Source organism: Chelonia mydas, chromosome 7 (genome assembly GCF_015237465.2).
Source record: "Chelonia mydas isolate rCheMyd1 chromosome 7, rCheMyd1.pri.v2, whole genome shotgun sequence".
Lineage (NCBI taxonomy): Eukaryota > Metazoa > Chordata > Testudines > Cheloniidae > Chelonia > Chelonia mydas.
In genome coordinates, this window is record NC_057853.1 from 19,471,958 (window position 1) to 19,488,659 (window position 16,702).

General features: G+C 42.3%; 1 protein-coding gene across 1 annotated transcript in view; it reads right to left on the minus strand.

Moving 5' to 3' along the window:
* C7H3orf20 (chromosome 7 C3orf20 homolog) overlaps positions 1-16,702 on the minus strand; it is a 49,546-nt gene that overhangs the window by 29,938 nt on the left and 2,906 nt on the right. The window contains exons 3-9 of the mRNA XM_043552094.1: positions 16,281-16,391; positions 15,417-15,539; positions 14,323-14,425; positions 12,483-12,674; positions 7,425-7,577; positions 5,300-5,420; positions 4,044-4,175 (exon numbers count right to left, since the gene is read on the minus strand). Coding sequence (XP_043408029.1) covers positions 4,044-4,175; positions 5,300-5,420; positions 7,425-7,577; positions 12,483-12,674; positions 14,323-14,425; positions 15,417-15,539; positions 16,281-16,391 — 935 coding nt within the window. The remainder of the gene's footprint in view (positions 1-4,043; positions 4,176-5,299; positions 5,421-7,424; positions 7,578-12,482; positions 12,675-14,322; positions 14,426-15,416; positions 15,540-16,280; positions 16,392-16,702) is intronic.

Below are 16,702 nucleotides of genomic sequence, written 5' to 3' on the forward strand. Positions count from 1 at the left end.
TACAAAACTGAAAGAGTGATTTTGTTTTAAATGGAAATTTAAATGGGATAAAAGATGGAGGTAAATATTCCTACAGGCTGATTATTGTATTTATTTGTAGTGAGAGATGTCTTGAAGGATGTAATTATGGAAAAGGAAAGCGGAGTAGAAATGTGTCCATTTTAAACAAAGTAAACTGAAGTTTTCAGGTGAACTTTAGAGAGGATTTAACTCAGACAGAGGGCATTGAAGTTACCCTACAGTGCTGTACAAAGTGAGAATGACCACTAACTATGAAGAGTTTGTGGTATGTAAAAGAAGAGACCAAGTCCACAGAGAATCAAATAAGTGGAGGGATTATTTTTGAGAGAGAGCTGGACAAATGTAAGAGTGGGATTGTATGACAGCGTCGCTTGTGATGGTGGAGGGCAGGGCTTGGCAGCCGTGAGGGTCCCTTCTGGTTCATATGGGATGTTCCTAAAATTTCCTGCTTCAAGCCTTCAGCCAGTCACCTGCAGAGATCAGGAATGGATCTTGCCCTCCTGCACCCCCGCCCCCCACAATGTGTTCTGGGGTTTTTGTCTCCTTCCTACAAGGCATCAGAGATGGTCACAGCTGGAGATGAGACCTTGGACAGGATGAACCAGTGCTCTGAGGTGGCACCGTGCATTCTCTCTCTCTCTCTCTCTCATGCTTCACTGGCTTGTTCTTGCTCACATGCTCAGGGTCTAACGATTGTCATATACACATTTGGGAAGGGATTTTCCCCCCAGGTCAGATTGGCAGTGACATTGGGGGTTTTTTTGGCCTTCCCCTGCAGTGTGTGGATGTTGCTTGCTTGCCAGGATCCTTTGGGTACATCTCACATAAACAATTTGCTGCCATTGAGGGGCCTCAGGCATTGGTGCACCTGTCCTTCCTGTTCTCTGCCTGTGACACATAATAGTCTAGTCTTCTGTGGGCTGTAATACTTTGAACTAATTTCAGTTGTTGGGTTTAGTGAGCGGGTGCTGGGTGGTGTTGGTGGCCTATGATATACAGGAGGTCAGACTAGATGATCTGGTGGTCCCCTCTGGTCTTAAATTCTATGACCTCCTACAGCATAACAGTTCCATATTGACTCAGCACTGACCTATGAAGAATGTTTCCTACTGAATGCAAACTCTCCTTTACAATAGTGAGAATAGATTTTTAAATATTTCATAGGTTTCAGAGTAACAGCCGTGTTAGTCTGTATTCGCAAAAAGAAAAGGAGGACTTGTGGCACCTTAGAGACTAACCAATTTATTTGAGCATAAGCTTTTGTGAGCTACAGCTCACTTCATCGGATGCATACTGTGGAAACTGCAGAAGACACTCTTCTGCAGTTTCCACAGTATGCATCCGACGAAGTGAGCTGTAGCTCATGAAAGCTTATGCTCAAATAAATTGGTTAGTCTCTAAGGTGCCACAAGTTCTCCTTTTCTTTTTGTAAATATTTCATAGAAATTTATATATTTCAGTGAAACTTGCATTTTCAAACATGGAGAGCAAGAACATTTTGAAAGCTATCCAGAATGTCTAGCATCTACATATATGTGATTTAAATTGGCCAGATCCTTAATTAGTGTAAACTGAAGTCACTGGAGCAACACTAATTTACACCTGAAGATCTGGCCCGTTCTCAGATACTAGAAAAATGAAGCTAGCATTCCACACTAAATCTAAAGTTCTTAAAGGACACTACAATCAGGCCCAAAATTTAGACAAGCTTTTACAAATCTATCACCACTGAAAAATGCTTCCAAGATTTTACCCTCTCTTAATTCAATGGTAACATTCATTTTTCCATCAAATAGACATTCCCCTGCAGTCCTGCCTTTTCAGCACTGAAAACCTGAAAATGAAGTTGACCATATCACTGAGAGGGCATGTCACTGAGAGGGAAATGCAGAAAGTAAAGAAAAGATTTTAAAAGGAAATGGGATTTCAAACATTCTTTCAGCTTAAATTGGCTAAGAGGTTAGCAGCAAGTAAAGACATGTATTTATTTGCCACATACTGTTTGGTTTTGAAGTTGACAGATTTCTTCTCTGTATGATGAATAAACCTTTTATTTTATTTTATCTGTCTTCTAAAAGTGAAAACAGTAAAAACAAAAATGCCAGCTGGGAGGATGATGAATTCTAAGTATAAAGTCTGGCCCAATTAATACCAAATGGTGGAGAAATATGTCACTCAGGCAGCCTATGAAGGCAGCCTCTGGGCTAATAAAGCATTTTAATTGAAAGACTGTCTTTCTATAAAAGTGCATCCACAATATAAATATTTAGGGAAGGACCTGGGAATGATTCTTAAAAGAGAGGGTTGTCTTTCAGGCAGGTTTCAATGTAGTTCCTAGGGGTTACTTTTCAAAGGTCAATGGGAGCCTTGGGAAGCAATTTAAAAACATCCAGTCTTAAAACAGGGGGATGTATTGTTTATCTACTTTCCTTAAATGTAATGTTTGCTTTTGCTGATAAGCCAAACCTGAGGTAAAAGCATTTGCAAGCAAAACAGCACTATACTGTAATGCCTGGGGCTCAGGGGGCAATTCACTCCAGTACAGAGGTCCCATGCAAGGTTTATTCCTGCTGACTAGTTACTTATGTACCATAAAAGCCCCACTCAGCCAGACCCTTAACACAGGATTTCAAGTGCTTAAGGCTTGGCACTAGCCCCCTTGTCCTGGAGTAAATGTCACCACTAGTGCATAGGAAGGGTGGGTGAAGCATAACCCACGGTTTAGCTACACCCCTCAGATTAGGAAACTAGGCTGGAAATTGGAAGAAAACCACCCTTTCATGTGAATTCTAGCATTTCTGGTTGCAAGTCAGTGGGAAATATTGCTGATTATTCTTAATATTTGTATTATAGTAATACCCACAGTGCAATAAGTACCTTCCATACCATCCCTGCCTGAAGAGCTCATAGTCTAAGACTTACAAATGTAAAGAATGTCTCTGATAACACCCCGTAGTTTAGAAATAGGTCATTCATGCCTCACTATGGGCCTGATCCTGCATTTTTTGCACACCTAAGGCCAGATCTTCAGCTCCCTCCTGTAGTCCCTCCCTCTGCTCCTTTGCACTGCTTCAGCAGCACACTGTAATCAGAAAGCCAGGGTAAGAGAAGCCATGGGTGGAACAGAACTGGTACAATGATTCTACACCCATCCTCTTCTCAATCCCTACGTAGAGGGCAGCAAGGTCGGGGAAAGATGGCACAAGTGGTGCAAGAACAACCCTGGGCGTCTCTGTTGTAGCTGACCACAGCTTGGTGTGGCCATGAGGGATCAGATACCAGGTCAGTCACTGGATTGGGGGCACAGAGGTAGCAAAAAGTTATCTTTGCCCCTTTCTCAGTTGCACTAGGTGCATCACCAGTACGGTTTGATGGTTCATTGGGCATTTGGGATATATAAGGAATGCAAGATCAGGCTCGATACTGAATCATTTCTGCTTCTGGTCCCCTTCAAAAACAAGAAATGCAAAGTCACATGCAAAACAATAGTTCAAAATATTAACTGAACTTATCTAAAACTAGAGTAGATACCATTAAAACCTCAACATTTGCCTCTCTAGTCCCCTGCAATGATTATGGTCCTGATTTAGTTGGGGATTGGTCCTGCTTTGAGCAGGGGGTTGGACTAGATGACCTCCTGAGGTCCCTTCCAACCCTGATATTCTATGATTCTATGGTACCTTCCTATTCTTAGAAGAGGAGATAGCTCCTTTGTAATTGCACTGTGTTCCATGGTGACATGCACCTTTGTAAAGCCTGAGAGAGGGAGAGGTGAACAAACACTGAGAGTTTTAATGACTTCCACTGTACAAAACAAGTTTTATGTTTGGTTCAAGTTTAGGATCTGTCCTTATTTTATCACTCTAGTAAATAGGCTTGACTAGGTCAGTGAAAATAGCAATATTTTAGCCATATTTCACATACTATGGTTGGTTAATGGATTTAAAACTGGCTAGCAATTAGTGGGGCACCCATCAGGCATCCTCCTGGATGTAATTCATATATACATTACTGCTGCTTACCCATTTTTCAGCTTTGGGTGTGTGTGCACATGGAGTTCTTGACAAAGACATATTGATGGTCTCACTCAAACAGGAAAAAGAAAGAGTAATGGAATTTTGACCAAGTACCTTCAGTTTTAGCTGTTCATTTATCTGAGGAAGATAATGGACAGGGTAAATTATGCCTTCATTTTTGCTGCCACCATTTTCCTACTACATGCTACTCCAGGAGATTTGTATCCATCTCTCCACCTGACAGCTTCCCAGGTCTGTGAAACACCTCTAACACATTTTGCCAGAGTTTATGCCTCCTTGGAGCAAAACTGAGTTCATTTGTTAATCGGGGCAGGTTTTTATATTGAAAACATGCAGAAATTCAAATGATTTTGATGGGAAAATCTCTCTTCTGTCAAAACTGTGACTAAAAGGAAATACAGGGGGTTCTGAAAATGAAGTGACGTATGAGAAACTTCTCAAAGTTAAATTCTGTGAATTTGTCACAGCCCCACAGGATTGTGATTTCCGACTTGTATGGTTGCTTCATTCAGACCAGAAGTTGAGGGTGCTCAAAACAACATCTCACAGGATTTGGGCTTTAGTCTGCAGTATTCCAGGAGAACACCCTCAAACAGAAACAATTAGCATCCTGGGGTAATTAATTCTTGGGAGATAGCCTAGCGTCAGCTACATTTTCTTCAGTGAGCACAAACCAGTGAAGCTTCTGGTTCTCAAATCTTCAGTCCATTCAACCTGTCCTATCTGAGTTAGCGTTAAACAATTCAGCTGAGATTTTTAGAGCCACCCAAGTGATTTGGATGCCAAATTTCCATAAACAGTAATCAGAATTAGGCACCCATATCTCTTAGGAGACTTTGAAAATTTCAGCCTTCATTTAAGAAGGTCTCCTCAGTCTGGTAGCACACAGCTTCTTTTCGAACTAATAATGCTGCAGACCCATCTTTTTCAAGAAGCTATAGCTGGAAACTGAGATGACAAGTTACATCTTTCCAAGGCCATATTATTTCAGGTTTGATACATTAGAAATAATCTGCAGATTAAGACTGGGTGCCAAAGTAGTATCAGAGGGAATAGGCAGAAATAAAATACAATGCATCTACCACCATCACATCGAACAGAAGAACTCAGACAGGATCAAAAGTGTTCCTGGTGCAAAACCACACTACACAGACAGCTATTCTGAAGTCTGGGAATGTTCATAATTTTTGACTCTATTAGGTCTGTGAATATTGGCACTTAGCAAGAGTTCAGTTTTGTACCTGAAATTCTAAAGACTGAAAAGTCTGGGTCTTTGAAGCCCAACTCCACTTGTGAGTCAAATATCCATCTCTGTCCCTGACTGCTCCTCCTTCAAGATCCATCATCAATGCAAGTGAACAGCTGGGCAGGACAGAAGGGGAAATACTAGTTAGACTTTGTGTTGATTGGCTGGACTGATCATAATAAACATCCAACACTCAGGGGAGAATTCTCAACTAAGATCTTTACACTCTTACGGAGAATCACATAAACCCAGCGCAACCCTGGGCACCACTACTCGAACAGATTTGCTCTGTTCTGCTCCCCTTCCCTTTCATACACATTGCTCAGCTCTCTGATGACCTTTTCTACCTGAGCTATGGCATGCACTGTAACCATCAGTTACACCCACTGGGATCAAACTCTTACATGCACCATTAATAAGCACCAATACCATTCTGTGCAAAGACTAAGGGTCAGGAGAATTAATTATCTTTCTTCCAGAAAGAATGATGGGGATGTTAAGCACAAACAGTAAGTAATAGGTCAGGGTGAGATTCTATCACGGATATTTTTAGTAAAAGTCGGGGCAGGTTGCAAGCAATAAATAAAAAATTGCACGGAAGCCCGTGACCTGTCCCTGACTTTCACTAAAAATACCCTGTGGGTAGAAACACAGCACTCCCAGGGCTTGCAGCTGCTCCAGCTCCACCACTGCTCCTGCGGCAGGGCTGACCGCTGCTGCTTCAGCCCCAGATAAAGCGGTCCCCACTGGTCTGCAGGCTGGGGACCGCTGCTCTGGCAGCCCCAGGACTGACCGCTGCCGCTGCCCCAGGCTGACCACCGGCCAGCTATTCGGCGAGGCTTCCATGGCAGAATCCTATCCTTAGTTATAGGAGACTCTTTTTTATAGTATATTCAGTTATTATTAATGAGAAGGAACCATTCAATTGGAGTTGAGACCTCTGGGTTGTGTTCCTTTGTTCATTATCAATTAGCTATGTGAATCTTTTAACTTCTCTGTGCCTTCAGTCTACCCATCTGTAAGACAGAGATGATAATGTCTACCTCACAGGGTTCAGAGGCTTGCTTAGGTAATATTTGTAAAGTATGCTGGTGTCCTTAGCTGGAAAAGCACTCCAGGAGCCTAGAGTCTTATGCACAACCCAAATGGAAGCAATACAGAATTACCAAAAACCAAGTCTTGCAAACACTTGAGCACATGAGTAAATTTATGCATGAGTTGTCAATGGGTTTGTTGCGCACGTGCATAAGGTTACTTGGGTGCCTAAGTGTTTGCAGGATTGAGGCCTAAACTGACGAGAACACAACAAAAACCACCTACTAGTTCATTCAAATGTCCTTGCACACCTCTTCTTGAACTGATATGGCAACATTGCCTAATGAATGTCCAAAGCAGAAGATGGGGAAAGGCCTGCAAGGGCCTTGAAAGTAAAGACAAGCAGCATCTGTTTGATACAATAGAGAAGGGGGTCCGGATCCAAGTTTGGGGCTGCTAGGTGCTATGGTAATACAAATAAATAGACAATAATAAAGTATGAAAAACCATAATCCAAGAGCACTGGCAAGTCCTCATACCTTAGAAATTAAATGTTACAGTTTAGAAAGATTTCTCCCCCTTGCCCCATTGACACCACCCCTCTGGATGATTTCAAACCCCTACGGTTGCAATGTGTCAGCTCTGTGTTGTGACAGGGTTGCACCTGTAATAGAAAGTCATTGCATGCACTAGGTATCAATAGGCTTTATGTAATGCACGGGTTATAATGTTAGCTGCAAATATTTTAAGCTCTCTCACAACATGTGCTCTTCTGTTTTAGAGCTATGGTTATTGTTTCTTTCAGTCTGCTTTTGATACATGACACTGTATCATGTACTGCTCCGTCCACTGTTTCCACCACCATCTACACCAGTGCAATAAGCCACCATTTCCGGTTGGTGGGGACTCAGTCAATCACTTATATTAGATCCCCCGGCCTGATTTTCAGAGGTGTTGAATTCCCACATTTCCCAGGATTTAATGGGAGCTGCTCAACAGCTCTGGAAAACGGGCATCAGTACTTTGCCCCTCCCCCCCACCCCATGAATTATCTACACTATAGAAGTAGGTTAAAATCCACTCACCTGGCTTTGAAGGAATAATGCACACATGCCTGGTAGTCAGCTATAAAAGAGGCCAGCAGAGCTAGACCTGGAGCATTATTAAAGAGAAGGGTGATTGTTTTCCCCACACAGCACATGGGGAACTGGCAAGCAGCAATATTTCCTGTTGGGTAACTTATACATACTGTCAAGTACTGTCAACACTTACATATAAGGTCTCAGAGTAGCAGCCGTGTTAGTCTGTGTCCGCAGAAAGAAAAGGAGGACTTGTGGCACCTTCAAGATTAACAAATTTATTAGAGCATAAGCTTTCGTGAGCTACAGCTCACTTCATCGGCATGCATCCGATGAAGTGAGCTGTAGCTCACGAAAGCTTATGCTGTAATAGATGTGTTAGTCTCTAAGGTGCCACAAGTCCTCCTTTTCTTTTTACTTACATATAAGAGACCTTCTGGGATGCTCTGTCCAACTGCATCTTGCCACATTAGAAGAAGCACCAACTCCAGTTCTTGCATTTGGACCTCACAGTGCCCAAGACATTTTTGGCCTCCCAAGGCAACCATATTTGTTTTCTTCCCTTCCTCCCCCACCATCACACTAGCCCCATTTCCTGAAACTCACAGTACCTAACAGTACCCTGGCAGAAGCATAAGTTCTGTACCACAGAATAGTCTCTAAGGGAATACCTTTGTCCTACATCTCTGGAACCAGCTCCATTCACATGGCCACTAGAACCAGAGTTTGACAATATTCAGGGCACAGTACAAGATCTATGATTTTTGGCTATGTCATAAATATAAAGGGAAGGATAACCACCTTTCTGTATACAGTGCTATAAAATCCCTCCTGGCCAGAGGCAACATCCTGTTACCTGTAAAGGTTAAGCAGCTCAGCTAACCTGGCTGGCACCTGACCCCAAGGACCAATAAGGGGACAAGATACTTTCAAATCTTGGGAGGGGGTGGGGAGGAAGGCTTTTGTTTTGTGCTTTTTAAGTGGTAGTTCTCTCTTGGGACTGAGAGAGGCCAGAGAGAAATCCATCTTCTCCAACCCATCCTAATCCAAATCTCCAATATTGCAACAAGTATAGGTAAGCCAGGCAAGGCGGATTAGTTTATCTTTTGTTTTATGTGAATTTTCCCTGTGTTAAGAGAGAGGTTTATTCCTGTTTTCTCTAACTTTAAGGTTTTGCCCAGAGGGGGATCCTCTGTGTTTTGAATCTAAATACCCTGTAAAAGTATTTTCCATCCTGATTTTACAGAGATGATTTTTACCGTTCTTTTAATACAACCCTTCTTTTAAGAACCTGACTGATTTTTCCATTGTTCCAAGATCCAGGGGTTTGGGTCTTTGATGATTGTGTAACCAATTGGTTAGGATACTATTCTCAAGCCTCCCCAGGAAAGGGGGTGTGCGGCTTGGGAGGATATTTTGAGGGGAAGACGTCTCCAAGTGGTCTCTTTCCCTGTTCTTTGTTTAAAACGCTTGGTGGAGGCAGCATACTGTTCAAGGACAAGGCAAAGTTTGTATCTTGGGGAAGTTTTTAACGTAAGCTGGTAAGAATAAGCTTAGGGGGTCTTTCATGCGGGTCCCCACATCTGCACCCTAGAGTTCAGAGTGGGGAAGGAACCCTGACAGTTTGATAAAACTTTTGTAATATCAAGGAACAAGGAAATTTTCTTAGGAAGCAAGGCATTGATGAACAGCACTGATGAACAGCACCAGTATAGATTACTAAAATAAATAATAAGTGTGGTGTCTGTAGTTAGGAAGCTGTAATGCCTTTTCTCATGTACTTCAAATTTCTAAGGACCGTGTTTATGTGTAGAGACAGTAGCCATTGTGTTCTCATGGTTGAGGCAGATGAGAGCTAGATGAAGATCTTTGGTCAAAACTATTTTTCGACAAAAAATTTGACAATGTGAAAATTTGTGCAGAGTGTCTGCCTCCTTGAAAATGGTTGATTTTTCATCAGAAAACAAAACACCTGAAAATTTCCAGTCAAAAATCTACATGTTTTTGGTCCTGAACATTTTTGGGTGTTTGACAGTGTGTTTGCCAAAAAATTTGGGGGGATTAAGCTTTTCAAAAAAGTCAAAATTTTGGAATGACCATTTTGACAAGAATGATTTTTTAAAAATGTTAATGAAAATTGTGGATGTGTTTTAAAAAAAATCATTTTCCAACCAGTTCTGCTGCAGACTATCACAAAGAGGGTGACATACACACATACACCATGGAAACTTTACTTTTGTTCTTTCTTGATGCTTTTCTGATGCTAAAATAAGTCACTCAGCCTGAAAGGTAATTGGGTGGGTATTTGTGTGTAGAAAAACATAAGAGCAATTCCTCCATCTAGAAATAACTATCAGCTACAAAGTTACTGCTGTGCTACCAATTACTCCCATTATATAGCATCTTGGCATAGTGGCAAACACCCGATCCTGGCTGCAAATACTTCCAAAACGCCTTTCCATCCTTAGTATTGATGATATGTGCATTTTGCTAAACTATTAGAGATTAGGTTGAATTACAGACAGCTGAATAAAGATTGTCTGACTGAGCACAGGGGCTGTCTCTCGCTCGAGCGCCAGTTCTTTAAGGGCTTAATTCACTGACATCGTCACAACCAACACTGCAGCAATTGATTCTATTAACCAAAGTGAGGAGCTAGAAACAGAATAAAAAAAGGAAGAATGTCGCCAAATGAGCCCTTTGTGTTTTATATTAGAAAGCATTTATATTAGAAAGGTATTAGAAAGCAGAGACTGGATAAAATGTGATGAATGGATTCATTTAAACTAGAGAAATGATACGAATTTTTTGACTAGCTGCTTTAAATTCTTAATTCCCAGTTCAGTCAAAAGGTCAAACTGAACATGAGCTCTTGTGAAACAACCACAAATTGAACTGCAATGGAGTTCCTTTGGAGAAAGGTAGTGGGCAGAAATTGCCTGAGAGATGGAGGGAAGGAGTCAAGACTAGTTCAGACAGCACCCTCGTCCCCCCCTTGCCTTTTAACAGTCTGTGAACCTCCTGAAGGACTGGAACTGAAAGTTTAATTTATGAAAATTAAATTATGCTGGGAAAGACGCTGCATGTCTCCCCACTATCCCCAACAATTTCAGGGTCTTTTGGGGGATGGACGGGGTTATTAATTATGAATGACAGCTGGATGCCAACGTTTCCAGCTATGCTAGGCAAAGGGGTTTTCAGTGAAAATCACTGGCCTACAATTAGCATTGGGAAAACTTGCTTGGGTAGCACAAAAAATGGATCCAAAACTTGGTGTGTTCTTTGAACCTGAACTGGAATTATCTGGGGATTCAAAACAGCTTGGTTACATTTCTAAATGTACAAAAGCGCATGCTTAGATTGTTAGTGCTTTCGGGCAGGGACCATCTTTTTGTTCTGTGTTTGTACAGCACCTAGCACAAAGAGGTCCTGCTCCATGCCTGGGGCTCCCAGGTGCTGCTACCGTATGAATAATAATAACTTCCATGTCTTTGAACTTCCTGATCATAATTAGGACCAGAAGCAAAAGGGACAAAATCTAATTTAATCTATTCCATCTATCTAACCTAAATGCTTACACCACCCTAATCATCCTGGCAGCTGAGCACTAAGAGTGGTTGCACTTTCTACCAGTTTGAGAGAGTCTACCAGTTATAATAGAAATCTCTCTCCGGCCAGTAAAATCTTTCAAATGAATAGAAACATTTTAAGCGTGACCATTGTAAATGTCGCAAAAGGGGCTTTTCTTATGGTCTTTCCAGCCCAGGAAAAAGCCCTAGAAATCACCTGCTCCCATGAGATTCACTCACAGTCTGGCAGGCCAATGATATCTGGATGCCTTAGGTGAGGTTTGGCTGAGTAATCTGAGCTTCTTAGTGCTTGGTAAACCAAACCTTTGAGTCTTCTGGCGTTCACCCATCCCTAGTAATGGTTCATGTAAGGACCAGATGGGCGACAGGGGATGGATCACTTGATGATTACCTGTTCTGTTCATTCCCTCTGAAGCACCTGGCATTGGCCACTGTCGGAAGACAGGCTACTGGGCTAGATGGATCATTGGTCTGACCCAGTCTAGCCGTTCTTATGTTCACATGGCAAAAGCCAATGACCTTCTCCATTCCCACTGACTTCAATCAGCGTGAGATTAGGTCCTAAATGTGGGACTTCATCCAGCAGTCAGGCGAGAACCAAAGCAAATACTATACAATGCTTTTATAGACAATGCTTCCACTTTTTGTTTCAGTGTGGCTTGAGCACACCTTTTCTTAGAACCCATTGGCTGGCTCTCTGATCTCTAGGATCAAGACAAATGCAGTAGGAACAAATGCAGGGGGAACAAGTTGGTTTCAATTGAGGGAATAGGAAAGGTTAATCTGTCATTGGGTGCAGGAAATCAGATCAAAGTAGTCTCCAGGAATCCACTGAGCCTCAAAGCACCTGGAGAACTCATCTTCTCTCTCAACTATGTTATCCTGGGTTGTTATGTGGTACAAGGGTGTGTTATAGGCAGGAATGTGTTCGTGTGTGTCTAACTAAATCTGATCACTTTCCAGTCTGAATTTTCTCTTAGCCCATGAAAAAGCACTGTTCTCCTTTCGCTTCAAGACACATTGGAAGGCAGTCAACCTTAGCGTCTATTAATCTTGCCACTATAAATCCTCCCCTCCCAGTCCCTCACCAAAAAATATCTAACTCATGGATGAACACTATTTTCCCCTAGGATATACCAGGGGTTGATGTCTCCTTAGAATGAGCATTCAGTAACTATCTACAATATTTTGTTCCTCTTTGGACATCCGTAGGGAACTAACCCGAAAGCCTGGCTCCCTCAGCAACTCTTTCTTTGTACCATGTTCTGTATATTTTGATACTTCACCAAGGAAAGGCAATGGTACTTGTGTCGCTACTATGTGGTTCAGGGGGATTAGTATCGGGGGAGCCTATGTTAATCTAGGGCCTGATATTGCGTGACCAGTTCGTGGCTGTGGAGTGGCACAGAAGAAGCATCTCCCTGTAAATCCTGTTATAAACCACCCTATTCCCTTGGTTTCAATAGAAGGATACAAAATAAATGCTGTCCCATCAGGAAAGGCAAAATAGAGCTTTGGTGGTTTAGGCTTGCGTTCTGTTGGCGGTGGGACCAGCTGCCCACTTTTCCTAGAGGAGATGGACGGTGACCCGAGCACAGCGGCATAGTTTTGCACTATTAGGGGTTTGGTGTGGCCTTTTGCTTTCATTGCAGCCTTCTCTTCCTCTCTAAAGTGAATAGGAATAAAGGAGTTGTCTGTCTCTGAAACATTCCAAACTCATGAGGCCAGGGGGTGAGGCCCTCAGCTGGCATGAACAGGTGTGGCTCTATTGATTTCATTAATTTATACCAGCTGAGGGTCTGGCCCTCTGCATTTATTTTGAGATTACTACTGTACAAGTCAGGCTTTTTTTTTTTTTTTTTTTTTTGGGGGGTGGGGGAGACACCTTTGTCAAGAAAGGGCCCTGCCCCCTTTTCTTTTTAGAGAATCTTACTAATTTTTTTCTCTCTCTCACTCTCTGTTTTAAAGTAGTGAGTTTACTGCTTCTGAAAGGTATTGGATGAAAAGAAATGCATCCACAAAACAAGTAACACACAATGAGATACAGTGCAAGCCACTGCCGAGCCTTTCCACTCGCTAACGTGCTTCATCCCTGACCTGGGTCGGGGGGGACATCTCTAGAAGTGAGAGGGATGCTCTTTCAGTCAGTTCTTGGCCTCTCTATTGGGACTACCACGAAGGGCATCCTTCAGTGCCAATTTTCTGTCATGTGGATATCTAGCCAATGGGAACCAGATGTGAGACTGGTCACCAGCTAGCCGTCCGATGGTAACAACTATCAGCCTGTCAATATAGGCATGAAAAGTTCATTCCTCACTAGCAATTCTCTGAGCCACCCATTCCTTCTTCTTTTTATAGCACTTTATTTGCTATAGTTTTTATTTTCTTTTTAACCCCCCCAGTGATGTAATACTCTATACATCTTGAAGATAATATTCTATTCCCCTGCTGAGTTCATCCCCTTCCATTTACTAATACTGATCATTTCCCCCTCTTTACATTTCTAATAGTTGTTTATAGATCCTATCTTCCTGTGGTCAGGAAAGATCAAAGGGAACATTTCTCACAAATAGGAGCCTTAACCATAGCATCCTCATTAAATTCCAATTTGGGTAATTACAGATTGTGTCATCACAAATTCCCCCTGCATTTTCAATTTAAAAAACTAACCTTTTGCTTCCCCTCCTCTGACACTGTTGTGGGATGCAGATTGGATATTATGTTCTGCTCCAGAGATGGCTGAAATCTTTGTGGTCTTTAAAGCATTTTGGGGTATCTCAGGATGACAGGCACTAGTTATATATATATCTATCTCTCATAAGTTGTTGTGAAAAGTTATCTTCCAGAGAACCTTGCTGGCATTCTAGTCTTTCAATTCAAGTCAGCTACCTGGGAGGGAGGGCCTATAGCTTCATGGTCAATACAGATGTGCTCAGAGTGTTTGTTTCTATGCCAGATAAACAAACACAACTCTTTAAAATGCATATTTCCTTGAAACCCGAAGTTAATCAGACAAGAGAAACCTATCAGCCAAAAACAGTTTTAGAGATATGAGCCCTCATGCTTCATTGTAAACCAGCCACTAACAGAGGAATTAGGAAGAAACTTTTGTGGGTAGATTATTCCATAATTGTCCCTTATGGATTTGCCTTTCGATCAAAAATCTATTGCTCGCCACTGCTGGAGACATGATATTGAACAAGACTGACCATAAATCTGATCTGGCATGGACTTTTCTATGTTCCTATCCCACCACTTTAGTCTTTTTCCCACCAACGCCTTAGGCTTTAGCCTTGGCCATTGGAGATGCTTACATCTGTCGGCACATTTCTCTGAGCTTCTGCCTGGCTTCAGGGCACGGGTCATGCTGATGGTCAACATTTATCACTTCCTGCATAGGTTTGAATTTAGAGGAACCTGCAAAAGTAAATGTTGAGACAAAGACTAAAAGCAGCTAGTCTCCTAAACAGTCCCTCTTATTGCCCTTGCCCTGAGAATCTTATCTGTGCAAAGGGATGGGGGAGCTGAGATTACATTAACCCCCCTTTCCCCATGGACAAGTTGTACCTGTCTGAAAGCTATATTAATTTCCGCCCTAAAAATAATAAGAAGCAGTAGCTTGTCTCTGAATGGCCATAGTACCCTTTTCAGACCCTGCTCCATCACATCTACAAACCACTGTAATTTTAAAGCCATCTGAAAAGTGGGGATATTTTTCATGAAAATATTCTCCCCTTTTTCATCAGGAAATTTCTGAGCAGTTGTAACTGTAATGGAATAAAGCAGAAGTCAGTATATGCAACACACACATGGGAACAGTAGAAGGGATTTTGGGAAGGAGCCTTGAAGGGAAAAAAGCAGAATACCAAAATGGAATACAGTTCTACATTCATCTGAATAAAAAGATCCTGAAGATTGCTTGTTTGGGGGCGGGGAGAAAAGATGATCCAGGAGTTAGGATGCTAGCCGGGAAATCAGGAGATGTGGGGTCAGTTCCTTGCTCTGCTACAGATCTCCTGTATGAGCTTGGACAAGTCACTTAGCCTTTCTGTGCCTTACTTCTCCATCCGTAAAATGGAGAGAATAGCACTGACCTATCTCACAGGGGCATTGGGTGGTAAATAAATGTGTTAAAAAAGATTGTAAGGCACTTAGGTACATATATGGCTCCCGTTACTACACTAAGATAGATAGTTCAGTCAAAACTTCACCCAGGCTGTATAGCATCTCCCACCGTTTGCTGGTATATTTGCCTGTGTAGTTGGGAGTGATGCTGATATTAATAATGCAGATGAGGGATCCCCCACCCTGCCTGTCACAGACTCCTATATGGGCCTTTCTTTTGGCTGAGGGTAAAGCACTTGCTATTCATGGTGAGGGTGAGGCGTTCCCTAGGAATCACACTTACCTGGGGCCTTCGGTAGTTTGTTTTCCTTTGAAGCGAGTGAGAAGGTTAGGCAGGACACAGAGACTTGGTGTATTAGTTGGATGGTGGAGGAAATAGGGATGGGCTTGCAGGTGCTGGCTGACACTGGGATTAAGCAGAAACTGGGGTTTAGAAGTTAAAACCAAACAAGAACTTTCAAACGAAAATAGCTATGGAAATAAAGACAGACGCCTCAGTTGTGTCACAAGTTTTGTCAGCCTGGTTTATAAACCTGGGGCCGGAGGAAGAGAGGAAAGATGTTCCTGGGGTTAAATCACTGGACTGGGACTCAGGAGATCTGGGCTCAATTCCCTACTTTTCATAGCCTTTTGCATGACCTTGGGCAAGTCACTCAATCTCTCTTTGCCTCATCCGTAAAATGGGGTTATGATTATAATTTCTTCTCCATGCCCTTTGTTTGTCTTGTCTATGTAGCCTGGGAGCTCTTCTTTGTTCACAACTTAGTACAGTAGGGTCCCACACTTGTTTGGAGCCTGTAATAATAATGAATTTAGAACAGTGAAGAGTACTAAAGAGGTGGGAAATCTATTTATTGTGGACAGAGGAGGGCACTAGAACTGAGGAATCCTGGGTTCTTTCCCAAGCTCTGCCATTAATTTTCTGTCAGCTAATATCTCAGGGCCTCAGTCCCCCTTCTCTGTAAAATGGATACCTTCATGGAGTATTGTGAGAATTCATTAGCATGTGTAAAGCCCTTTTGAGATCCTTGTTAGAAAAGGCCCACTTATACAGGCAAACTATTAAGCTTATTTATTTTATTTCCCATAAGAAGGATACAATTGTATCACAGCCTTCAAAAACATGGATACTGTTTTCTACCCCCACCTCTTTTTCTGGGTGCTTGTGCCATTAATTCAGTAGCCTCCTCCTGGTTCTTGGGACATAGCAGCTGACCTGCCTCCAAAAACTTTCTGGTAACCTCATCGGAACTACATCCTGAGGGGAAAAAAATCATGTAGAAAAAAATTAGAGGTCTCTCCCTGTTAATGCCATCTTCTATCAATAAATCAGTTTCTCCCTAAGATAACAAGTGCATAGAAGTCTTAATATGCTGTCTCCTCCAGAGCTGATGGTGTCATTTGAAAAGTTTGACATAGCAGATCAGTTTAACTGAGGCAGTACAGAGAATGGTCTCTCTCAGATGCTTAGCTGTTGGGTCTTGCTCACACGCTTGGGATCACCATTTTAGGGAGTGGGAATGAAGTTTCCCCCAGGTCAGATTGGCAGGGACCTTGGAGAGTGGGGGT